Here is a 27,401-nt window from a genome sequence, read left to right on the forward strand (position 1 = left end):
ATTTACCGTAATCCTATTTGCAAATTCTGAAAATCGACAGATTCTTCAAAATGCTGCCGGTGGTATGCTCACAATGGGCATGTGGCAAGTAAGGCAGAAATCTGTCCTGCTGGGAGATTGATAGCATTAGGCATAATAACTCAGTGCAATTGCACTTTCAGAATTAAAAATAATATCACGCTAGATTTAGGGATTTGTCTTGGCTGTTTCAGCTTGCTGTTACACAATGCTATATGCTTACAGTCTTAATATTGTGCTGCATCGGAGAAGCTTCTGCTTTGTGCTCTTATGCCTTGCTTTGTATTTCCCTTTTCATTATTTCAGTGACGTAGGTCTGAATTGAGTAATTAATATGGAGTAAATGACCAACTTAATCAGATAATTACTTCTCCTTTACAGGAGCATTCCAGCTGTTCAGAATCCAGCTGTCCTGCAAAAACAGCAGCAGCCACCTCACATTCCACAACCACTTACCGCCCCACTTTGGTCCAAACCTTTAACAGCAAACCCCTTGTCTTGGAGAAGCGAAGATTTCATGAATCTTTTACCACGTCCAAACCAGGGAGCTTCAAGATCCAGGCTGTCCCTTCAAGAAACTCAACTTCCAAAGTGACTTTACAGGCCCTATTGGAACCTCAAAATAAAAATGGCACTCAGGAACAGGATCCTGATCCAGTGGATCTGGATGATGCAAGCCTTCCAGTTAGTGATGTGTAATGATGGGGAAGAGTCTGGAAAATTAAGAATTGTTTTGGTCCTTGAATTTCCTTTCTCAGACTTTTAGCCAAAGATAGAAAGAACAAAACATAGAATGTTGCTTATGTTGACCTTTCTGTATGCATACATTCAAAATTTTGTATGTTTTAATAGTTATATGCTGCCTTGCACTGTGTATCAGAGCAGACTTTTTGCTTTTTCTCTACCCTGATGACAAATCTTTTTGATTATAGAGGGGCCGAAATATTATACTTGATCAAAAAGTTATTTAAGCAAGGTACCAGCTGCTCTTCATCATCAGTTTGGCAAAACTGAAAAAAAAACAACCCTTTAACGCTACTACAGCTTAATGATCTTGTAATTCAGGCTATTGTCAACCAAATCGGCTTATTTTTAAAAAATACTAGCACAGTTTTTTGGGGGTATCTGGATCTATGTATACAGTATTCTTTGATTGTCAGGACTGCAGAGTGTAACAGTAGCTGCAATGTAATGCACTTTTCCTATGCAAAGAGATTTTTCATGTTAAGTATATTTCATGTTAAGAATATTAAGAAAAACACCATGCTGCAGTATCTGAAATGAGGTATGTTTTCCTTATAGTGAATGCTTAGATTTGAGCAATCTCTGTGTTCAAGGCACAAAACCTGCTCATAACAAATATAATATTTGTTAAAGTACGATAAGTGAGAATCTCTATGAGAAAAGTAAGCTTATAAGAAAGGCCCACAGATTATTTACAGTAACCTAAATGTGCTGACTTAATTGGAGCTCCTGATAAATACTTTGTAAATCACTGCCCTTTCATAGATTCCAAATCCTTTAGAATTACAGAAAACTGGTGCTGTGAAATTTACATTACCATAATACAGCTATTTTGAATACTAAGCCTATTTTTGATGTACTCCTAAAGGTAAATTGTAACTTTTGCACATTTGGATATTGATGGACCACCAAAAGAAAGTTATTATGTAGATTTTAAAAAAAAATAGGGAACATAAACTATTAAATCTTTTAAAGGTTTAACTAAAATATTTTATAATGGGCTTTGCAGTAATTATTTAAAACTACTGTTCAAAATTTTGTTTTCTCTTGTCTGATCTCCCCCCCTCCCCCCCACACTTCAGTGAGTTGTAACTGGTTCCCATTTTATATTTTGGTCAGTAAAAGACTGAACAAACTCTGCTTCATGCTATTAATTGGTACTGAATTATTCCATCAAGCAACTGTGGCCTGTAACTTCTGTGCACTGCATTTATTAAAAGTGCCTGTGGGTTCTTTCTTCATGATAAGTTAAAAGTTTGGGGGTTAGATAGATTTATTTTTCTGATTTTGAGCCTTGTGTGATATGGTTGAGCATGTGTATAAGGTGAAATGCTAGTACAGTTTCCAGCATACAGGTATCTAAGCTGTGCATAATGGTTTTCAGACTGGATATTTGTTCAGTTCCAGTGACAAATAATAATAGGTTTAAGGTGATGCTGGATAACTGATCAAAAAAAGAATGTACTATTTTATAGTTAGGTACGCGGTGGCTCAGTGGGTTAGGACGCTGAGCCTGTCGATCAGAAGGTCAGCAGTTTGGCGGGTCGAATCCCGAGTGCCGCGTAGCAGAGTGAGCGCCTGTTACTCGTCCCAGCTTCTGCTAACCTAGCAGTTCGAAAGCACGTAAAAATGCAAGTAGAAAAATAGGGACCACTCCGGTGGGAAGGTAACAGCGTTCCGTGCGCTTTTGGCGTCCAGTCATGCCGGCCACATGACCACGGAGACGTCCTCGGACAAGCGCTGGCTCTTCGGCTTTGAAACGGAGATGAGCACCGGCCCCTAGAGTCGGAAACGACTAGCACGCGTGTGCGGGGGAACCTTTACCTTTACCTTAGTGAAAAAAAATCTGTTTGATCAACAAAAGGCCCAAAGTTTCACATGCTGCTTCTTTATGCAATTCATATTTTCGTGTGAGTTATGCTTGAAAATCATGAAGAATGAATGGAGATATTTAAGCAAAACAAAATCCTCCACTATTCCAGTGAAGTAGGGGTTCTTTTGACATGTCTTAGTGGAGCAAAAGCACAAATTTTCAAATTAGTTGAAAGGGATGTTCCCTTAAGTTAAGAGCATTAGTATACTGTTCCCTTCAAATTCTCACTACTATCTTCTAAAACGGTAGAAAGGGGATGATTCTATAACCCTCTCCATTTCAGGAAGAAATATAGATTTTTACTCAGCTGACTAGACTGTAGAGAACTTCAGTTAGACCAGTGGTTCTTAAGTGGGTGGGTGGGGGTACTTTTCCCCAATGGAGTAATGGAGGGTAATGGAGCAATTTGTAACTGATTGTTTGTGAGTTAAGGATCCAGTTTGGAATTGATGCTGCCAAGATGCTTGTGTTAAAACAACAGTCTGGATTTTTTTTTTGTTGTGGGGATAGTGACATCATTTGGAACAGGTAAGAGAAGTAATTGAATCAGTTTAAGAACCATTGAGTTAAACAGTGACCAGCACATTCCTGCTTTTATTAGATTTTTCTCCCGCTTTTATTACTTTTATAAATAACACAAGGTGGTGAACATACCTAATACTCCTGTCTCTTCCTCTTTTCCTCAACAATAAAAACTGCTAAGTAGGTTGGGCTGAGAGAGAGAGAGAGACTGGCCCACAGCTGCTTTCTGTGTGCCATAGGTATAAGAGGCTGTATAGAGTAATATTAGAAGTCCAATTATGTGTTTATTTTCATGACTATCCCGTTTTGTACACCCAACTCTTCTACAGTCATGAGCTGGGCTGACCTGCTTGAAACATGACATTTTCATTTGCAGTTCATTTGTCTGTGCTAATACTACATGTTTGATTTATGTTCCTTTTAACTGCCTTTAACTAAATGGTCTTTAGCTTCCAAATTCATTTCCCGAAATATAACTTCCCCACAAAATCTTGATCTCAGGCTTTATCTCTGAAGCTTTTATATTTGCAAGAAGAGTCATTTGGCCGTTGGACAAGAGAACATTTTGCCACCCTAATTTGTTTTTGCACATAAACTCAAAAGGTATAATAGGTATTTTATATAACTGATACAAACTGACTCAGTCACTTTCCAGGTTTTTCATTAAGTTTGTCTCGTTGGGAATTTTCACTGTTGTTCCAACTTAGCTACAATTCTGTTTGTCATCAAATAAAACAGTTTGGATCACTGAGTCCAGCAATTGTGATTGTGGAAATTTGCTGCAGAGTTTGCCTTTCAAGAATACATTATTCTATTGTTAAATATACTAACTACATTTATAGAAAGTTATATGGATCAAATCTGTAGGTATTAAAAATTGAAATAAAAATGGACAAGGCCTGAAAAAGGTAGAATGCCAAATTTCTGTGATGATATTTCCGATTGCTCCAATACAGCAGTACCTTTATATTTCTCAATTATAAGCTAAATATTTACAAGCAGTGTTTGTAAATTACATTTTATTTGCCTTCTCAGTTACATGTGAATTAAGGTAAATGTTCCGTTCAGTCTTAATTCAGGAGAATAACATTTTAACTGGTAACAGATTTAGCAAATGTGTGAAAGATCTTATTTTTCACAATACATATTTTGTGGAAGAAACAGTTGGATTATTTGTTGCATTGCCATACCTTGATGTTGTGCTAGGTTTACTGGTTCTGGTACAATTTTCACATTGCATGTTCATTTTATTCTTTGAGTATTACCAGTTTTCAATAGTGAATTGTAATCACAGCAACAATCTTATGGATTCCTTTAAAATCAAACTGCTTAGGCAATTCAGTAGTGTGGGAAATGCTTGTGGTTGGCAAATTGTCAGGACTTTTAATTTATCAGTACTTTTTTATATAAAAGTGAAGAAAATTGTTAACTTATTTGGAACCTGTGGTGTTTTCTGTAAGTGTCACACTTGTTAATAAATTTGAGATAAATAATGAATTATAATAATCTTATTAGACTACTACATTTAGTTACATCTAAACACAAATTGTTCAATGAATGAAACAATTTTTGCAAACTACTTTTGTTCTTCCCTTCGGATTCACCAGAAATCTTAAAACTGATATTTTTAATCAATCAAAAAGCAAACATTAAAAAACTTTGCATCGTTACTACAACTAGTCTTATTACCAGCAACATTTTAATGAGATAATATTCCTCAGTGGTTAAAACTAGGTTACAAAAAACTATTGCTGAAAACATCTTGGTATGATCTGTGTCAGACTATGTTATTAAATTTGCCAGTTTGTACACATGTTTTCATATGTGCAGTCCTCATACGAGACTCATACGTGAATGATACTAAAGAATGAGGGTAAAGAAACCATAACTTATTCAAGAAAACTTGACTACCCTCCTTGATACATATTTAAAAGTTCAGATGAAAATTCAAAAAGGTTACATACATAGCAGACCCTGCAAATGAGATAAGTGATGTCCACATTGGATAAATAAAATTTTGAAATAACACCCCAAATTAGAAAATAGAGAACCCCCTTTAAACTATGTAACAGTAAAGAAAAATTATCAGGAAAAAAACTTGAAGGAAACTTCCAACCAGAGTAAAGCTGGTCATTCTAGCTAGCTTAAAATCCTGTTTGGGATTCCAGATGCATTTTAATATGCCATTGGAAGAAGTCCTGTTTTTAATATGAGCAGGGCTTTTTTTCTCATAGAACGCTCAGAACGGAGTTCCGGCACCTTTTTTGGATGGAACCTTGTAGGGTAGGCAAGGCAGGTTGTATGACATGCGTGAGTTCCGGCACCTTTTTCTTTTACAAAAAAAGCACTGAATATGAGAGAAGATGGAACACCTGGTAAATGAACTATAACTTCTGAAAGTTATGATTATTGGGGCCAAATATTCTGCTACTAGGAATTGTGATTCAATAATACTTGGTGGGCTACAGCTACCTCACTCCTGCCTTAATACTGGAGCTATGCCCAAAACAGTTTTTTTTTTCTTGAGATGTTACCAAAGCAGCTATATGGTTTACATCCCATTCTAAGACAAACTGACAAAAAGTATCACTGATTTTCCCTTATGTATTTCTTATTTATATCATGCCTTGTAGGCTAAAAGTATTCCCCAAAAGTTTACAAATAATATGGATTGTAAACAAAATATACAGTTAAAAGCCAGTAAAAGCCAGCTGCCCTCTTGATAGGGTAGTTAATGGCTTTACAGGACAGTAAGAAAAATCCAAGCTGAGATTTCTGGGATGTTCTTCGCTTGCCTCCCTCAGTAGTATTTCCCATAGTATTCTCATATTTCCCATAGTATTCTCTATTCATAACAGAATTGGAAAAAAGATTGTATCACCATCTTGCTTGAGATAAGGAGGACTCTCACTTGGCATTCTAAGTATTCTATTTTTTTAAATAAATTTTATTAGTTCTTTTTCCCTTACATACATATGTTAATTGTTCAACAATTAACCAAAGAATCTTTGGTTCTTTCCTCTAGCCATTTGTAGAATGACTCCCAGGTTTGGTAGTATTCTGTTTCTTCTTTATCTTTCAATCTCATAGTTAGTTAATCTGTCCATCTCTGCGCATTCCAGTATTTTTTTAATTACTTTTTCCAGCATTTATTTTTCTGAGCGCAAAATCTATTTGCAACACTGCATCTTCACTTAGCATTTGAAAAGGCTGTCTTGAATGTCAGCAAGTGCCTTAACTTTTCCTTAGCGAAGTAGCAAGCTGGTTGTATTCCAGCAATCTTTTTGTGTGTGTGTGTGATACTGCAAATGTATTAGCAGCAGCATAGGAAGGTATTCTGAGGACAAAGAGAATGCTTTTCTGTGTCCAGGAAATTTGAAACTTTCCTGGAAGTCAGTGTTTAGGACAGAATATACTGATCTCATTGGAAGTGTGCATCTCAAATATGACACACAGCAGCTCTTTTCTGAAAAACATGGGCCATTTAGCCAACAAATCTAAATATTCTGGAAAAGTCACATTTTGATAAACTAGTAGAAATATTTTTGTGGTGCCTTATAACTTTTTCATGTGAGAGTTTGCAAACTGAAATATAAAGTAGAAAGAATTAAACGGAGAGCTTCCAAGTGGTGAGGAGAATGTGGGAGAAAAGTCAAATAGGGCTGTGCTTATTGGCATCACCACTGCATCTAGTGGGCTGTTCCAATTGCTTTGCTAGTAGGCCAAACTTATGTTAATTCCCAAACATAAGCATGTCATTTTTTAAAAAATTGCATTTTTGGTCCAATTTGTACAGGGCTTAAGATCATTTATGCATTTGCATGGGCCACAAATACATGTGTTAATCTTCCTGAAGGAATATTATTCGAGATCCACGAAGACCTGGGTGAACATTTCAAACTGTTGGCAGATTTAATGGAGGAAGTCCAAGAACAAAGCGATAGAAGAAAACTTCGGAAGTATCTTGGACCAGGATTTTTAGGGTTCCCCCCCTCACCCCAACCCCGCCACATTTATGGTGCATTTTACAGGCAACAGGATGAATCGTGAGTTAAGTGTGGAACTTTAGGTTGGCTAAGAGGATGATCTACTTATAGAAAACGGCACAGGATAGAGTTAACGGAACGACCGTAATAACCGCCTGCTCCTCTAGGTATAAACTATTTATTTATTTTATTTATTTTAATTCCATTTATATCCCGCCCTTCTCCGAAGACTCAGGGCGGCTTACAAGCTTAGCAGTAGACTTCATTCTATGTATTACAGAAATTATGGAAACAAAACTCTTATGGCAAGTATGGTGAACTGATAAAAAAAATCCCAGAGCCGTGCCTTTCAATATTAATAAGAATACTTTGGGGAAAAAAAGTTCTGAGAGCTTGCGGCAGTTTGCACTCCCACTTGGCGCGGCAGCCGATTTCCTTCCCTGCTCCGGCCTTGTATAGCGGCGGCGCCAAGGCTCCTCCCAGACGGCTCCTCAAGCCAGCGGCGTTTTCCACGCGTGCATCCACCTCTCCGGCGGCGCCGGCTCCTTTTAAAGCAGCGTTTCCCTCCTCAGTTGCTCGCCGCGCTTTTGCCAGGCAGCGCTTCCAACTCCCGGCTCTCCCCGCGCGTCAGGACCCTCCTTCCCCACATCGGCCGCGCCGTCCCAGTCCGTTGCGCGTGTTTCTCTCGCCGCGCTTTCCGCGCCTTCTCGTGTGGAAGCGATGAAAGCCTTTCCGTGGCCTTTGGCGCCGAGCGGCTGGTGGCCGTGCCTCTTCTTGCTCCTGCTCCCGGCCGGCTCGGCTCAAGTCTTCGGGCGAGGTTACGAAGAGCGGGCTTGCCCCGACCGCTGCGACCGCTCGCGGTGCCCCGAGGTGCCCGCCGAGTGCGCGGGAAGCGGGCAGACGTTCGACTCCTGCGGCTGCTGCCCCGTCTGTGCCGCGCAGGAGGGCGAGTCTTGCGGAGGGTCGCCTTACGGGGAGCCGTCGTGTGCCGAAGGGCTGTTCTGTGTGCTGTCGCCCGGGGGACCCGGAGTGGCGGCTTCGGCCACGGTGCGCCGGCGAGCCAAAGCCGGCCATTGCGTCTGTGCCAGTCCCGAGCCGGTGTGTGGCACCGATGGAAGGAGCTACGGCAACCTGTGCCAGCTGCGGACCGCTAGCCGGCGCTCCGAAAGCCAGCATCAGCCGCCCGTCATCGCCATCCAGCGGGGCGCCTGCGGTCAGGGTGAGCTTCGCTCGGGAAGGCGGCGGGGGGAAGGCGACGCGCCTTTCTCAAACTTTTGCTGCTAATTCCGCGCCCCTTCGTCGGCTCTCGAAATGCGTTGGACTGCAACATCCGTAAATATTGTGATATGGGATATTTGGAGTCCAACGTGTCTGGAGAGGAGGACATAGGAGAGCGAAAGCAAATTGCCGTTTTCTTCTTCTTCTTCTTCCCAAATCTGACTCCCACCCTGCGCGGTATCTGGCACCGAGTTAGATTTGTATCCTTCTCTCTCCGTCGCTTTTTTTTTTTTTTTGAATAATCTAAAATGCTGTTCCTGTGCTAACTTATTTATAAAACTTAATTTAGTTTTTTTTTCTTCTTCTTCTTTGCTGAAGAAGGGAGGGGAAGATTTGGGCTGGGCATGAAATCCTAATTTCTTAGGAATTTATCTTATTCCCAAGATAAAATAATTTTAAAATGTTATCTTGCATATTTAAATGATAACAAAACAACAATTTTGCAGTGCCCGGGAGAATTCACACTTCTGGTTTCCAAGGTATCAATAATAGTTGTGTCCCTGACCTACTAGAAAGAAAGAAAAAAGTAGATAATTAGGGATGCAGCATAGTTCAGGAATGATGAATGGACCTGACTTGGGTCATGGAAGAAGCAGACAGATGGAGGACATCTGTATGAAAAAAAGAGACTGTTCCAAGGAAAGAAGACAGCAAGTTAGATAAGATATAATAGTGAAAGGACAGTGAAGGAACATCACAGCTTGGAAAGAGAGAATGCGGTTTTGTTAGGTGAGAATAGGAAGAGTTGGACCAACCTTTTAACTAGTTACAGTATATACTAAGCAGATATCTGGCTGTGAAGAATGAGAAGGGAAATATATTTTTTTGATTTGGTCATTTTGAAAGCAATAAAATAGATTTTATTCTTCCCATTTTACAGAGGTGCAATATAAACTATGTTATATATTAATAAGAGCCCCTGTTGAATTTTTCTTGCATGTTGAGGAATGTTGTTTTGGTCCAGGCAGATGTGATTTTTACCTGTGTTTTTAATATATGTTTTGGATTTATGTGTAGCCATGGTGGAAGAGGGTGGTTTAACAAATACAAACAAATAAATAAGAATATATTAATACTATATAATTTACACATCCTTACTTGTAAGTGTTATTTTTAGCCCATTTTCAAAGGCAGTTATTAATCCAGGCTGGGTTTTTAAGTGCCCAATGTGTTTTACAGTGTTTACTGTGAGTCTTCTGATGTTGATTTATTTTGTAACGATGTAGGCTATTTTAGGGTTACTTTGAATGGAAGAATAAGCTAAATAAACAAACAAATGTCTACTGAGAAGTCCAGATGTGTTCTCTAAGTCTTACCTCCTGGAAAGTGTGTATAAAATTGCACCCCTAGTTCAGTTGTGTGTAATATTTTGCATGACTCAAAAGTCATCATAGGTCAGAATCCATGATGATCATACATAGCAAAGACCAAAACAGCTTTGGAGGATAAGCATGAGCATTGGCAGCCAAACAGCTGCTTAACCCTTTCCATGCATTTAATTTCTTAGCTACATATGAGTCATTTTTTGTTTGCATAGGAAATCATGAGTACAAGTACATTTTTCCTGTGGATGGAAAAGTGAACGGGTGTGCATTTTTAACAGAACAACAGGCAGCTGGAAGGAGAGGGGTTAAGCAGTTATTGCTTGTTTACTTATACTTGCAGGGGCCTATGATTGCTTTTCATAAAAAAGTTGGAAGACTTTTGTTTATCTGGGTAAAACATCTGGTTTGGCTCTTATAAATAATTTCCTAGAGATAAATATTTTCTTTGATGAGACTGACTGAAAAAACAAGAGTTGTCCCTTAGTAGTCTTTTACCTGCTTAGGCCACAATCCAGTTAACATTAACCTAAGAATAAATCCCAGCAACAAGAAGATTTTCTAAAGCTGGATCAAGCTAATAGATTCGGTCCTATGCATAATTGTAAGCACAGGGTCAAAGCAGATGTAGTGGGCAGATTGGAGGAGAAGTGAAATCCTGTTCTATTTCCTGTGTTGTTTCGTTTAAAATAGAATTTTCCAGTCTTTCTGATGCCTCCTTTATGCTTATGTAAATCTCATGAGGGGAAAAAATAATAATAAAATATAGCTTGGAAAGGGGAAACTGTAATGGTGAGAAAGTTCGTATGTGGCCCTTGTCTTTTGGATCATCCCATTCTCTCTGTTTTATAGGTAATTGGCAGGGTCCAAATTGGCTCCTTTACACAACTTCATAGTTGAAACCTGATTTCATATATATATATATTCTTAGACTTTCCAGTAGTATGCAATAAACTCTTCTTTTTACAGACTTGAAAAATTTAAGTCTCAAATTCTAGATTTTAATCATTTCAGTCCAGAATTGAACTGTGCACTCTGAATATGAGTTTATGTGACTCTTACACTGGTGTAGCTTTAATAATAATAATAATAATAATAATAATAATAATAATAATAATAATAATAATAATAATAATAATAATAATAATAATAAAGTTGGAAGGGATCTTGGAGGTCATCTAGTCCAACCCCCTGCTCAGGCAGGAAACCTTATACCATTTCAGGCAAATGGCTGTTCAGTCTCTTCTTAAAAACCTCCAGTGTTGGAGCATTCACCACCTCTGGAGGCAGGTTGTTCCACTGGTTAATTGTTCTAACTGTCAGGAAGTTTCTCCTTAGTTCTAGGTTGCTTCTCTTTAACATTAATGTATAACATTAAATAACAATTATTAATTACTAAATGTCTTTGATTCTAACAATTTATGGTAAATTTAACCCTGATTCCAGCAGAAGATCTAGGGTTTCTTATATAGCTGTTACAGTTATGTGGATCATTTCTTGGCAATGCTATCATTGTTTTATCAAAATGCAATCCATTTAGCACAATACATTTTGTCACAAGATGGTTGGAAATTCAACTTTAATTTTTTTTAAATGCCAATTCTTTGTAAAAGAGTAATCCGGAGAAATGGCAGCAAGAAACAGTGGGATGCACCAGCCAAAAGAGACTTGGATTCCCATTTTGCTTGGCCCCAAAATTCTCTGGATGTTCTTAGAGTTAATACTTTTCGTAATGCTCACTAATTCTTTAATACTCATTCATCTTAACCCTAACTTTAACTCTGTTCTATTTAATGATGATGTATAGGAATTAACAGTTAATCTACTTCCCAGAGCTTTTTTTACAAAGACGATAGTGAAAGAATCCCTGTTTGCTCAGGAATTGCATTCCAAAAGAAGCAGTCTTCTCCTCATTCTGCTTATCCAGCACATCTTCCTGGTCTGACTAATGGTGAATCCTGTCCTTCACCACTAAGTTTTTTTTTCCTCTGGAGGCCGCATTTTTTTTGTCCTTCATTGCACTCCGCAGAATCTTCCTTCTAGCTGGCATTCTCAGCTATGGTGTTTCACCATACCTTTAGAGAGCATCAGTCCATCATAAGTCCCCATTGGAAGTTGACATTGCAAGTACTATCACATAATGTGCTCCTCCAGATCTTTTAGTCCCCACAAAATTCACCCAATTTTTATTTGCTGAAAACTCTAACCCCTTGTATTTCTTCTCTGGCTGTCTTCTGCCTCCTTTCAACATGTCACCAGGCATCAGGAAAAACATTCCCGGGTCAAACCACTCAGCAGGAATGAGTTTCACTTATTTAGCTGTTCTGTTTGTTAACTTTCCACAGACCATTGGAATTTCTGATTAGCTAAATATTTCAGATACATGTATTTTTAAATTTTTTTAAAAATATATACTTGAAGACACCACTGAGGAGGCAGAAACAAAAGTCCACTGCAATATTTTTGAGTCTTTTTTGTATATTGGAGTGAGAAAAGCAGGGCTGCTGTAAATTTAAGTTCTGGGTTTGGACTTAAATGTTTATGCCAATAATGAAACAGAGAAAATGAAGCTTTTTTAGTCTTCTCATTCTGTTTACAGCTCTCAGTGCTGTTTAAAAATTCCCCTTGAAGATTGTAGAAATGAAAAAAATAGTAGGTAGAAAGCAGACACAGGATTGTCAATAGAAATCCCCCCCTTATACAATATATAACTTTCACCAATTGATTCTATTAACTGTACGATTTTCAACATTTTCCAAGTTTTTCAAAGTGTTGCTGATTTTCTTGACCACTTATTCTTCCCAGCTATGATGCAAATTACTTGATGAAGTTGGGCAGAGTGACATTTTTGAAATAAACTTTTGACCCAGTTACCCAATTCCTAGATTTCCTGATCAGGTTTGCACTTTTTTTAAAAAAAAAATTCCTGGACTGTTTTGCTCCTTTGATTGGAAAGTGTATGTTTTGGCTATCTGCTAATTAGGAACGTTTGGAGAATATAGGCATGCATTTCCTTTGGCTGGCTCTTTGTCTGCATGTCAGTAGGAAAAGGCTGGAAAAACAGATCTCATACTAATGCAGCAAAAATAACTGCAGAAAAATAGGTTAGAGTTATTAACTATATAAGGCTCTTTATAGAAGACTTTGCTGAACAAAAGTTTGAGTCAGAATTTAAAACATAATAGAATGTAAGGGCTGAAATGCAGATGGAGATAATCTAATCCAGGTGCCGGACACGTCACCAAGAAACTGCGCCCACCCCATTGCTGGCAATGGGGAAAAAACTCTGATAGGCCGCACGATGTCACGTGATGTCACGAGTTTGACATGTCTGATCTAGTCCAACCATCTGCCCAATACAAGAACTCATTAATGCAGTATTCTCATTAGAAGTCTGTTCAGTCTCAGCTTCAATACTCCCAAGAGAGTCTATCTATCACCTTCTGAAGCAGTCTGTTCCATTGTTGAAAAACTTTTACTGTTAATATTTTTGAAGGTATCCAGTTGGAATCAGTGACTGAGCCAAATTGGATCTTGCAACATTATTCTGGGATAAATATATTTGCCTTATTCGTAATTGCATTCTCTCTCCTTGCTGTTTAGGCCCATTGTTTCTTGATTTTTCATTTGTACAGTATTGAACAGTACTGAACAAATTTATATGCATAGCAATCTGACTGATTCTTTTATTATTATTTTTTCTTTCATGGCTCTTATTGTTTGAGTTGTTATCATCCAGAGGTGCTCAATTTCTCAACTGAGCACTATATAGTTTTGTAAATACTCAGAAACTAACTATTTAATTATCTCTTCTAACGTTACATCTAAAGTTGTAATACTTGCCTTCCTCTAGTCGCTTGGCACTATACTTACCTTTCATTCTTTCTAAAAGATCCCAGATGACATCCCACAAGCCCCTTCAAGACTTTGAATTGATTGATCTGGTCCTGGGGACGTGAAGTGATTTTTAAGTTATTTGTTATTTGCCATTTCCTCTTTATGTTATTTCTGCTTAGTTGTATTTGAACAGAGTTCCCCTTTGGAGAGAAGACTGAAGCCAATTACCAGTTGAGGAGTCAGCATTCTCCCTGTCATCCTACCACCTTTTCCAAGCAATCTTTCTTATTTTGTTTTCTTATCCTTTCCTGGTTTTTCTCTCTCTTACTATTGAAATATCTCCCAAATCTTTTGGTTGGTTTTAGCTTCCTTGCAAGCGTAAAATTAAGTGTGATCTGTTGATTTGTACAGAAAAATAGATTTGCTAGCAATTTTGCTAACATCTTGAAAAGCCATTTCAAATGATCCTTGATTATGATGAACCACCACTTTTGTTCCTAAAAGAAAAAGTAGCTCCATAAGGATTGTGATATATTTTTCAATCATTTTATAAAGAGATAAAATATGAAGTCAACACAAGAAATTATAATATTACAATTTTGATTCTGCTTTGGTGATACAGTACTTGGTGTTAAATGATTTTGGCAGTGAAATCATTAATGTAGGAAAAAGATCCACTAAGAAATTTGGGGCAATCATAACCTACTTGGTTTTAAAAATAAAATTAATAATATTTTGAATTGAGCTTGCAGTTGTTCCTATAAGGATAAAATCAGCTAAACGTGATCAACAACTTGGAAAGATTTCTTAAGATGTTTCCTATGGTTAACTTAATAACATAGCTGCTCAAAATAGACCCTTGGAGCCATATGAAGGCTCATTTTTCTTTGTTCTCCTTTGCTCTTCTCCTTAGGGGTGGTTATTAAGACAGATCCTCAATAAAAGGGCTTTTGAACCTTTTCACCCACTGTACCACTTTTAGGATATGGCAACATCCGAGTACAACCAGTCGCCCAGTAAGGTGTCAAAAACTTGATGAACAAAAAAAAAGAAGGAAAAAAGTGATGAAGTATTTATTTATTTATTTATTTAATTCCATTTATATCCCGCCTGTCGGGCCTGGCAAGCCCGACATACGGAGGGGCCGCGGAGCGGCCTGCCCGGGCCCGAAAATCACCGCCGGCGGCCGCGGAGCGCCCCGCCAGGCCCCAGAGTCAGGCGCCAGAGCCCGCATCTTCCTAGACGGTCGGGACAACGCTCGGCCTTCTCCGCGCCTCAGCAACCGCCCGCCCAACGTCCGGGGAAGCCAGAAAGCAACCTACCGGCTTCCAGGGACTCTCGGCGGCGTCTTCCTCGCTTTTCCTCCCTCGGTGGCGCCCGGAACGGAGAGCAGCGACCACGAGGCATCGGCTGCAGCCTCCCAGCCTGGGGCCCGCTTGCCAGCACATTCCACAGCGCCGCGCCGCTCTTGCCGACTCCCGGAAGTGATCAGCAAGCCGGGAGGGAGTGCGGTTGGCGTGCAAGGCCATGGAGCGGCCAGCTGACATTTGGGAGCTGGGGGGAAGGGCAAGGATGCCGTCGCAGAGCAAAAGACCAGAGGGCCAAGGAGCAACTCAAACGGCAGGACAAGGACGGGTGCCAGGAGGGTTCAAGGGGAGGTGGAGACTGCCGGCGAGTTAGGGAGGGGCTCGAGGCACAGCCCTCGTCGGACTGGAGAGACCGGAGAGATGAGGGGGAAAAGGAAAGTATGCGGAGCTCTGGGGGAAAGGAGGGTGGTTTGGGCTGGGGGGTGGCTTACCGGCTGCAATGGTGGTGGGGCGGGTGCCAAAGGGTGGATACTGTAGGGGGTGGTAGTTAAGTTAGGTGTGGGCGTGGTGGAATAATTAAGGGTGTGGTGGAGGGTGTTGCCGTTACTGGCTATTTAGCAGCGTTGATTGTGCTGTAAAATCAACGCTGACTTCATCAATCTTCGGGCTCTTGTTTATGAAGCAATAAACGTGGCTTAGAAGAACCAGCTCCCGTTCCGGTTTCATTTGTTTGGGTGAATCGTCGGACGGGCCCTGAAACCGCCCTTCTCCGAAGACTCAGGGCGGCTTACAAGCTTAGCAGTAGCCTTCATTCTATGTATATGTCTGCTTGTTAGGGCTTTCACACACACCCCAAGCGGCATTATTACAAAGTCAGCTTATTGCCCCCAACAATCTGGGTCCTCATTTTACCTACCTGGGAAGGATGGAAGGCTGAGTCAACCTTGAGCCTGGTGGGACTCGAACCTGCACTAATTGCAGGCAGCTGGTGTTACTTAAGGAGGCATTAGCCCACTGCTCCACCAAGGCTCTTGGTACAGGTAGTCCTTGACTTACAACAGTTCGTTTAGTGACTGAAGTTACAATGGCACTGAAAAAAGTGCCCCCCAAGCCACAGCCGAGCAAGACACCTGCCTGCCTGCCCGGCGGCGCTCCTGTCCGAGGTTTTCATTGTTGTGAGCATTTCTGTTGAGGAATGGCAGCGGGAGTGGGGTGGTGGGGTGTTTGTTTTTTATTCCCCCCCCCTTCTGCTGGGTGGTTGCAGAAGGTTTTGGTCACTTCACATGACCCAGGGACACTGTGACCATCATAAATATGAATCAGTTGCCAAGCATCCGAATGTAAATCACAAGACCCTGGAGATGCTGCAACATTCCAGCTGATTGGCGCTTCTTCTGGGCTCAGCAGAAGTGCCAGCATCAGCGCCGAGCTCCAGTTGGAGCCTGGCGCTGATCCTGGCGCTTCCACTGAGCCCTGACAGCCCCAAAGAAGCGCTGATCCTGGAGCCCTGCAGCTCCGTCTCTCGCTCAGGCTTGTGCAGTGCTGCCACCAGTTCAGCTCATTCCCCTCCCCCACTACCACTTTTCTAGGATGGTCGCATACCACCTGCTAGGTGCCAATGTACCACAGGTGGTACCCGTACCACTGGTTGAAAAGCCCTGCTCAGTAATGAGCCACAAAGAGTATTATACGACTGTTTCCCCTTTTCCCTCTCTTTTTTGGTGCATTTTTAACTCTGCACTTAAATAATGATGAACTGGTTGCTAATGATGCTAACATATTTTAGGGGACATTGCAGAACATAAATTATATAGTATATGGGAGTGCCCCCAGAGAGCAGGAAAAAGAATGGAAGGAAACTCTTTTACAAGACTAGATTCTATTCCATGAAATGCAGATTAAAGACAGTTCGAGCCACTCGAAACAGGATATGAGCCTGAAGAGGTATTTGGCTTAGATATCAGAAAAAAACCAATTTGCCCTGAGCAACAAAATGCAGATGAGCTCTTAAACACATCTGTGATAACATACAGTAATTGTTATCAGAATAACAGTAATAATAGTTACTGAAGTATATAAGTTGCTACAAACTGAGAACTGCATTCTTGAAAGTGGCGCGCACACACACACACACACACACACACACACACTCATCCCTCTCCCCCCTCACCACTCCCTCTGCCAGTCCACTGAGCCAGAAAGGTTGGAGAATGTTGATTTAGGAAGTTCAATTTAATAACATGTGTAACTAATGTTACACAGACTGATTATTTTTTTTACCAAAAGTTCATAATGGCAATTGTAAGGGGAAAAAACATAGAGCTAGAAATAAGCTTCAAATGTGCTTGTCGCTAATGTACTGCCATTTTTTAGGTTTAGGTTTAGGTTTATTAAATTTTTATACCGCCCTTCTCCCGAAGGACTCAGGGCGGTGAACAGGGCATATCATAAAACTACAAAAATACAAAAGTTAAAAAAGAATTAAATTATTGCCCACAATAAAAACAATAGAAAATATATATAAATATTAAAACCCTAAATAACTCCCCATCAGGCCAGGCCAGCTTGTTCAAATAAATGGGTCTTTAACCCGCGCCGGAAGGAGCGGAGATCCGGTGCCATCCGGAGCTCAACCGGCAGCTGATTTTGGGGAAATGATGGTTGAAACCAGGAGTTCCTGAATTTTACAGTATTGTGACCCTTAATATGAAAAATGAATTTGTATAACCGCTCCTCCAGGGAGCAAAAGTTTGTTTGATGGGCAAGAACTAAATATACAACTTATATGTATTAAATCAGGGCTCCTCAACACCCGGTCCATGGACTGGCACCGGTCCGCAGCATGCCAGCAAGCAGGCCACACAAACAAGCAAAGCTCCATCCTTGGGATGCAGGCAGTATTCAAAACCACACCCCTTCTGGTCCTCAGAAAATCTTTCTCCATGGCACCGGTCCCTGGTGCCCAAAAGGTTGGGGATCTCTGTATTAAATTACATTTTGATCTTATATTGAAGTAATGTAAGTTCTCAGACTTTGCAGGCTGTAGCTTGCCACTGGGATTTGTGCAGGCAAAGTGAAGAATGGTGGTTGGAGCAAGCTTTGACAAGGCTGTCATACTGCTTGGGCAGCACTGAACATATTTTTTTTAAAAAAAAAATTGCATCCCCCTCTAAGTTGCAGGGGCTTTCAACCTAGTTTGAAAACTTCTATTTTAAGCCATAAAATATTGTAAATTCATTTTAGTTTGCTAGGAACTATTGTTTTGAAATTTTACCTACAATTAACAAAGTTTAATTTATATTTTAATTAATAAGAATTTTATTTGCCATTATATTCATAATATTTTGTGACTCAGTTTGTATAGTGATTAAGACATCAGGCTAGAAACCAAAATATTGTGGGTTCTTGTCCCACCTTAGAGCCAAAGTCAGCTTGGACGAGTCACTTTCTTTCAACTCAAGGAGGTAAGCAATGGCAAACCACTTCTGAAAAACTTTGCCAAGTAAAGTGGAGTGACTTGGCCAGGCAGTCTCCAAGAATCAGACATGATTGAAGGGAAGTAAAAAAAAATAGTATTTGAGGTATTTAGAACAGCAGACTTTTTATTCCTTGAAAATTTTCACAGACAACTGGTTCTTTGTATCCACAATAAGAATGTCTGATGTGCTGACTATGAAGGCTTATCAAATGCCCACTTACTGAACTGAATGGTTGCATCCTGTTTTCTAAGAGATAAATGTCAAAAATTTAAATAAAGCCTGAAAAATGTAAATAAATGTCAAAACAATAAATAAAGCACCATTTTGTTATAATATTTAAAGGATTTGTTGCTTTATTACCATCTTTTATATTATCTTAAACACTTATCATAATCAAATCAGTTTGTACTGATTATGTATTCACTTTAATTGATAGGTACAAATAAATACTTCTGTTTAAAGTGGTCTAAATAAAGAGCTAATTTTTACTCATTTCAGATGACTGGCTCAAATGAAACAACTAAACTATAATTCGATGTTCTGTAGGTGGCTTTTCTACCTCTCTTTTCCTTTTCATGAACTTGTGTTTTGAACCTGTGAACAAAGCAACTTATTACATTGTGATTGATATATCACAGGGTCTCTCAAACTTTGTGGTAAAGTAACTGTTGCTTGCTTTGGACTTGCACAGGCAGAATGAGAACATTGTTCAAACTTGTTCCTTGTTTGCTGGGAAAACATACAGAACCCAAACCTAGAGTCTGTTTGACAATGCTCTCCAGTCAGGTCTGACTCTCAGCCCAGTTGCTGACAATGCTTTGGAAGAGTCGGAAGCCATCCTTTGAGAGCTTATGGTGGTTTCTTCCTTTCCCCTCCCCCACAAAAAAATGACACTTTGATTCTAGTGGTTTAACAATACATTTTAGTGGTTTAAAAAGAGTTAAGTTGATTGTACACAGGCTACAGCTTGCCTTTATTGTTTGCCTTTACAGCTCAATAATCAATAGTTTCATATGACAGCCTTATTTTAGGAAAAAAAGCATACCGGTAACTTGTATTTGAAGATATGCAGTACCTAATTGCTATCTTTCTAGGCCTCTAAATTTCAGGTCCTTCAAGGACCCAAATGAAAAACATTTAATGAAAGTTCAGTTCATTGCTTCTTCAAAACTTTAAAGTACGTTGAGCCAGTATGTCTCCTGTTGACCAACAAATAAGGACATTTTTTTCACTGTGATTTTCCCAACTGACTGTTAGGTTGACCCTACTTATCCTGGTTTCTCGTAATCATTGAGATGTGATAGCCTTTCTGATGTCTTTGAAGTACAGCTCCCAGAAGCCCAGAATCCATACATCATCTCCACATCTGTGTTAAAGTATGGATAATATTTAAGCATATCTTTAAATATGCTTATCACCCATGATTTCTTAAGAATACTCTATATGTTTCATTGTAAGCTTCTGAATAAAGTCTCAGAGACATGTTTGGTTTCAAAGTTATTTGCTGTCGAAAGATCCAAAATCCCATTTTTCATCATGCAATAAATATATGTCAGCCGTAGGTTATTTAGTCTTTTGGCTCTAGATTATCTGATTTATTTTTCTTGCTGTCTCATTGGAAAGCTTTCTTCTTAGTTGATTCGGAAGATCAGTAAATGCTTCTAAAATACTTCTACTGATGTAACTTTCTGGCAGCTTTATCTTTAGTAGTTTGAGGGAGGCTTGAAAATCTGGGATTACATTCCACTGAGAATGGCTTCTAGAACTACTATATTGCCTACACCAGGGGTCAGCAACCTGAAACAGTGAAAGAGCCACTCGGAAACGGTTCCCTCACAAAAGGAAAAACTGGGAGCCGCAAAAAATGTGTTTGCATGCGCGTACATCCGCGCATGAGCAGAACAGGGTTTGACTGAAGGGTGGAGCCAAGGCGAGATATGCACCTACCCTGCATATTTGAATTGATTGGTTGAACTTTTTTAGTCCCACTTTTTTTTTTTTTTTGGACTGCACATGGCAGAGGACTGGGAGCCACAGAGCCGCAGGTTGCAGACCTGTGGCCTACACCTATCTCTAGCTATTTCTTTAGTGAGGAATAGCTTATTTCTAGTTGATAATGTTGTGATACTTCACAACATTATCAGTTAGAAATAAGCTATTTCTTACTAAAGCAGTTTGTGTCTGTATAATCATGAAAATAGTTGGCTGTTTCATACATCATGAACTGCGGTTTACAATTTAGCAAGGAAATAGTTTCCTGTTTAAAACCAAGCTATTCCTGTATGAGAATTTATGGAACCAACATTATGACTTCATCGTCTATTTTGCAAAAAAAAATTTTTTTTAAAGAACCAGTCTAGCCAGAAATGAGACTAGGAACTCTGAATTTCTGATTCTGATACTATCTCATCAATTAAGTTTTCTTAAGTGGAATTGTAGAATAAAAAGAAAAATATGCACATTTTCATATAAAGTGAAACAGGTCATAAGAGATAAAGATGGATAAAAAGATACCGTTGTAAGAACAGAACATCAGAATGATAAACATTTTAAAAAGAACAATTTTAGGACATTGCAGTCTGAGGTCATGTATTTTATTTTTTTAAAAAGTGCAGATAATTCTTAATTTGCTTTACTAATGGTGGCTCAGGAATTATGCTCCTATAAGCATAATTTGTTTCCTCAGAAGTTACCTTCCGAATAGAATTAAATTAATTCATAAATTCTATTTGTCTGTCACTTTCAACAGAGCTATAAATCTTAACTTTAATTTAGATTATTTTATATAAGTTAACCTGCCACTTCATTCTTTGTGAGAACCAAAGTTGTTTGTTTTTTAGAACCAAAACTAAAACCTTCTTCTACTTTATAGAGGAATAGAGGAGAACGTAAATATACTGGATATAGCTGGTATATATAAACCCATAATCTCCTGTTATAAAACATCTCCCAAAATTTAGCTGAAAACAGCTTTTCTACAATTTCTATCAATTAATTTTAGTTCTGCCTTCTGGAGAAATTGAGAAGTTAGATGACTGTTTAATGTAGTCTAGGTTTTAAAATAAGTTCATCATTCTTGGCTGTTCCCATTAACATTAGCACTTTTTCGTTTCTTGTTTTTATAGCTTATTTTCCATTTGATTAATTACGCTTGCATCCTTTTGCCTCGCCTCCAATTTCTTTATAAATTGGATACCTTCAAGTGGCCATAAAAATATTTTATTTTTGTGATTCTTTCTCTTTTAAAATGAAATAACAATTATTCTGATTTTGAAAATGATTGTACTGAACTTTAGAGAAATGTTTAGAGAAATTAAGTTGAATTTCATAGCTTTATATCCAGTGCACATAACTGGTTTACACAGAGAATTCAATGTACTGTACTTACTTAGTCAGAAGGTAGTAGAAACTGTCCATTATTATTAAAGTGAAAAATTAAATCCAACTGACATCTAAAGTGATGGAGTAGTGAGTAATTTAATTATCCTTATATTAATTATAGCAATTGGTTATCTGTCAACAAAAAATAGACAATATTTCTAAATGTCTTAAATAGCTGTGGTCTAGAACAGAGATTTCACTCTAACTAACAATCTAGACCAGGGGTGTCAAACTTCCGGCCCACGGGCTGGATGCGTCATGCTGAAACCGCACCCATCCCATTGCCGGAAATGGAAAAAAAGTCACGATACGTCACGACATGTCACGTGATGTTGCAAGTTTAACACCCTTGATCTAGACCAATCACAGCATGAGTATTGTTGAACTGACTGAAGGACTAGATAATTATTCACCTGATTTATACCTAAATAGAAAAATATATTAATTTAAAAAAATAGCAAGTACCGGTAATTCAACACATTAGATTTCAAAAGAGGAAACCTCTAAAACAAGGGAATTGTTAAAAAGGAAGTTGCATGAGAAACTAAGAGAGTAAAATCTCTCTGGAATACTTGAGAGTTATTCATAACCACAATAAAGGAAGCTTAGTTATAATGTATACCACAAATCAGGAAAGCACCATGAAAGCAAAAAGTGCTCATCAGCAGTGTTAATAAACAGAAAACAAAAATGCAATTTAAATAAGGAGAACAAAAGAGAAACACACACATTAAGTAGCCCAAAAGATAAAATAGCAACAATAAAAACTGAACAACTTTTCAAGCAACACACGCCGCAACTAGTCTCCAGAGTCATTTGCTGAGTCATTTGCTCTTGCTGCCATGCTCACTTGCTGCCAAGCTTCTTTGTCAGCTGTTAGTAGGGCCATTTTTCCCCCAATAGCGATACACTCAAGTAATCCTACACAAGGGATTTTTCCTGTTTATGTAAGAGGTTTTCTCTGTATTTGTATCAGTTCAAGCCTCTCTAGCGCCCTTATATTTGTGATAAAATAGTGTTTAGATTGAATGCAATTAAACGATTGCTCATTTTTGTTACTGGAGACTATTAAATGCTGACACATTTAGGCTAAATTTTCATAGTCCATGATACTTCTTTTTCATTTATTTGGAATTCAGGATACTGGCAATCAGTGTTTGTTGACCATCTGTATAAGAGGCCCATAATATTTCTGCATCTAATATAAGCCTAAATAAGGAAATGGCAAATAGGAAATAGGTTTCAAGTTCAAGACTAGGGGCGTATGGTTGCTATATGCACAGTTCACAGTAGTAAATATTTTAAGTTTCTACAACCCTGAATCCTCTAATTATACATAACTAATTATACAGTACTTAATTTGTACTTGTATTTCAATATTTCATATATATATGAAGCATATATATACATACACATATACATACACACAGACAAAAATGTCTGCCAGTTTAAATATGTTTGTCCCCTATACTGTATAACATTGAACTTAAAGCTTTACTATCCAAAGATAAGTAGCCAATTGCTTCTAAAACATCGATAGTAAATTTTGATTTACTAATATTCTATATACGGTATATATTTTCTATTACCAATAATCTATAATTTTTCTTCTTACGCTTTTCAGCTTGCAAAATTTTGTGTGGTTAAAACTAAGAAATTGATGTTTAGGTAGAATTAATCTGAATGAATGAGAGGAGAGGATTGGCTCCTTATCTATTGTATTAAATCAGAGTCACACAGGCCTCTTCAATTATTGTAAAGAGGAATCTTGATCAGTCAGACAGTGACTATTCTGACAAAAATAATGTGTGGGAAAAACAAATTATATTATATTATAAAAAGCTGAATTTTCTGTCATAAATAGAAAGGCTGAAAAGATAACCGTCAAACTATCTTCAGTTTGCTCCTGACCTTCTGCCTCTCTGAATCCTCCTCCTATACTCGACAGTCCTTCTGACAATAATTCAGAATATCGGGTATTTTCCTGAGAGGGTCATTAATTACGGCTTTACATTTTTGAGATTGCTCTGAAGATCTCTGAAGAGGGATGTTATTCTATCAAACTGATGTTCACGAAGTGAGAAAGAGGCAGAGAATGTACTTGAAGCAGGATTCTAGTGGCTCTAATGAAACGATGCCACCTGGAATTGATGACTTGGAGTTTCCTCTATATTATAGTTAGAGCAGGAATGTTCAACCTTGGCAACTTTAAGACTTGTGGACTTCAACTCCAAAATTCCCTAGCCAGCATGAGGAAGTCTAAAGCTGGACACTTCTGAAGTAGAGTATTTCTGGCAGTTAAACACAGGACAGGAGCCTGCTTAGATTTCTGATAAGATTCTTATTTGCTATCTCTTCAGTACCAGCAGATATTGTGCTACAGGTAGTCCTCGACGTACAACCACGATTGAGCCCAAAATTTCTGTTGCTAAGCGAGACATTTGCAAAGTGAGTTTTGCCCCATTTTACACCCTTCTTACCACAGTTGTTAAGTGAATGACTATTGTTACATTAGTAACACGGTTGCTCAGTGAATCTGGCTTCCCCATTCACTTCATTTGTCAGAAGGTTGCAAAAAGTGATCATATGACCCCAGGACACAGCAACAGTCCTAAATAGAAGTCACTTGCCAAGCATCTGAATTTTGATCACATGACCATGGGGATGCTTCAACGGTCATAAGTGTGAAAAATGGACATAAGTCACTTTTTTCACTGTTGTAAGTTTGAACAGTCTCTAAACAAACTGTTGTAAGTCAAGCACTACCTGTATTGTACTGCTTACAGATAATCTCCTAAATGGGTATTAGGTCCTCATGCAAATATCCTTTATATCAGGGGTGTCACTCAATTTCATTGAGGGCCGCATCAGCATTGCGGTTGCCCTCAGGGGGCTGGGTGGGTGTGGCCTGGGTGGGCATGGCCTACTGGGTGGGCGTGGCTAGAGTGCATATGGCCTACTCAGTGGGCGTGGCCAGCTCTACATCATTCACATCAAGGGTGCCTATGGGGGCCCGGGCAGGAGTGGGACAAATCTGAGGGTCTCTGGCAGGAGGAGGGTCTCTGGGCCAGGGCCAAGGCAGTGGGGGCCGTTCCCTCACTGTTTCCAGGATGGCTTCGTGGGCCACATGAAACCACTTCGCGGGCCGGATCTGGCCCCCGGGCCTTGTGTTTGACATGTCTGCTTTATATGAAATGAAAGACATTCTTCCACTGGACCTGGCCCAGAATCTGGCAACTGTGCTTAATTTGATTGGGATTTACTGGTAGGGAACCCTCCACTTATGAACATTTTAAATAATTCTTGGGTGATCCAGTGAAAGAAAAATAGCAGAAGAACTGATGAAGCTTTCATTATCAGAGCATTCTGCTCTTCCTCTCTCTATATGCTTGAAGGAATGCTGGCCTTGTAGAAGTTGATAAGTTTTCTTTTTCCTTGGCTGCTTTTGGATGTTGACATTTTTGTGTGAATTATCTTGTACAGCAGCTGTGACTGACCTGTTACGTCTAGATGCTGGTCCTTCAGAATATTATGGAAATAAAATGAAAAGGATCTGATTACTGACATTATTCGGATGCTTACACAGAACATTGCCAACATTAATACCATCAAAGAGATTTCAGGTTTTTTAAAGACTAGGAGGGTTTTTACACGTGCTGGGTATGAAGGCATTCAGTCACTACTCATTAAATTGATAGATTGGATTTGGCAGCACAATAATGGGAACAAGGAAATCAGTATAGCTGTAAAGAAGCATCATGTTCCCTGTTCAAGCTATTTTGCAGAGGATGAACGTTTAATTTATTGAAGCCATTGGATAGCTTTAAGAGATCTAACATGGGGGAGACCATTTAATGTTATCTGTATTGTTTTTCTGCTGTTTCTTTTTCAGTTGTAATAGTTTTGGTTTTTTTCTGTCTTTCTTTCTAGGTCAGGAAGATCCCAACAGCTTGCGGTATAAATACAATTTTATCGCAGATGTGGTGGAGAAGATAGCACCAGCTGTGGTTCATATAGAATTGTTTCGCAGGTAAACAAGATATTCAAACTACACTGCTGGTCCTGCTGATTGTTGGATTTTAAAAATAACATTATTTTGAATTAACATTTTACGATGCTCTTGAATACTGTTCATCTTTTGGAAAAATGTACTGATTTGTGTCTATGGCGATTCTCAATCACCCAGGTCTTGGTTGTCCGAAAGGTGCTTTTGAATTGAAGAACTGAAGAAGCTTCTTGGTTGAGAAGCAAAATGTCTTCAAGGAAAAACAAAGTTCAGCTGCTTTTTGAAAAAGCACCTTTGAGACATCCTGATCTGTGTGCTTTGAAAATGCTGAATATATAAATAATGACAGAATTTGGCAGAATAGTGCACAAGCATCAAAGATTCAGATGGTTGTTTTCATCTTCAGAAGTTAATTTACTTTTTGATATTGGCGTTGTCTTTTAGATTGCCTTTTACAAAGAGGGAAGTTCCTGCTGCCAGTGGCTCAGGATTCATAGTTTCTGAAGATGGACTGATTGTTACAAATGCTCATGTGGTTACTAATAAGAACAGAGTGAAAGTGGAGCTGAAGAATGGTGTGACCTATGATGCTAAAATTAAAGATATCGATGAGAAAGCAGATATTGCACTAATAAAAATTGATACCCAGGTGAGTTTATATTAAGCAAAATATTTCAGGTGCATCTATTATCTGAAGAATAACCACATATTCTTGTCAAAAATAATACTAATAAAGTAGTTCCTTTCCTATGTATCTGTGGTCATATCCCCTTATCAAAAAACAGCAAATATGCAAATAAATTGAAAAACCAAATATTTAGGCTTTTCTTATCTGTTTTTCCCCATCCAGAACAGGAATACTTTAAGGAGTTAGAAAAACACGCAATTGCTTTCCTGTTATTATTTCAGTCTTCCCACTGACATATTGACTAAAATGTAAATCATTTTACGTGCCAAAATATTGAATTAAAAGTCTGCTACTCCCTGATACATTGTATTTTACAAGCAAAAGAAACAAATATTACGCATCTGATAAATTAAGGAGTTATTACTGTACAGAACTATAATAGGAAATACTTGAACAGTAGACCACAGGCAAGAAAGAAATATAGACAGTAGTCCTCATGGTTATACATTCCTTCTTTCGGATTTGAATACATTCTTGCAGAATGCTCTTCAGTCTATATGTCAAAAGGACTTCTGGTAGACCAGGAGACTATTTCTCTGAGACAAGGCAAGCAAAACACTACATTGTGACTTTTTAATATGGTGCCATCTAAAATATAAAAGGTACTTTATATCTCTACAGTGTCTGTCCCTTTTTGATGCAAGAGTCCAGTAGGAGTACAGACTGTTCCTATACAAATACGTCTTTAAGCCTACAATTTGACCTTGAGAAGCAGAATGCATAATTAAGTATATATATATAAAACTCAGTTGTTTTGAAAATCATATTCTGGCACAGGTTTAATAGCTGTCTGAAATGTAACATTTGTGTTTCTTCTAGAGTGTTCAGGTTTTCATGTGGCTTGTCATTAAATTCATGAGATTTCAAAGCTTTCTAATGCGTTGCTAGTGTGCATGAGTTTAGCATATTTGAAAACAGGAACTGCTTTTTTCCACACTACTACATATTTCAGGAAATGGA

General features: G+C 38.7%; 2 protein-coding genes across 5 annotated transcripts in view; both read left to right on the forward strand.

Annotated features, from left to right (window-relative positions):
- Positions 1–4,861, forward strand: part of PLEKHA1 (pleckstrin homology domain containing A1) — a 55,946-nt gene extending 51,085 nt beyond the window's left edge. For all 4 annotated transcript variants that reach the window (XM_083365012.1, XM_083365014.1, XM_083365013.1 and 1 more), the window contains one exon: positions 400–4,861. In XM_083365012.1, the coding sequence (XP_083221138.1) occupies positions 400–613 (214 nt within the window). In that variant the 3' untranslated portion in view covers positions 614–4,861. The remainder of the gene's footprint in view (positions 1–399) is intronic.
- A 2,974-nt stretch (positions 4,862–7,835) lies between these two features.
- The window catches only part of HTRA1 (HtrA serine peptidase 1), a 40,797-nt gene continuing 21,231 nt past the window's right edge, over positions 7,836–27,401 (forward strand). The window contains exons 1-3 of the mRNA XM_083364413.1: positions 7,836–8,362; positions 25,678–25,777; positions 26,198–26,402. Coding sequence (XP_083220539.1) covers positions 7,864–8,362; positions 25,678–25,777; positions 26,198–26,402 — 804 coding nt within the window. The 5' untranslated portion in view covers positions 7,836–7,863. The remainder of the gene's footprint in view (positions 8,363–25,677; positions 25,778–26,197; positions 26,403–27,401) is intronic.

The sequence above is a fragment of the Vipera ursinii genome (genome assembly GCF_947247035.1).
Source record: "Vipera ursinii genome assembly, chromosome: 5".
Classification (NCBI taxonomy): Eukaryota; Metazoa; Chordata; class Lepidosauria; order Squamata; family Viperidae; genus Vipera; species Vipera ursinii.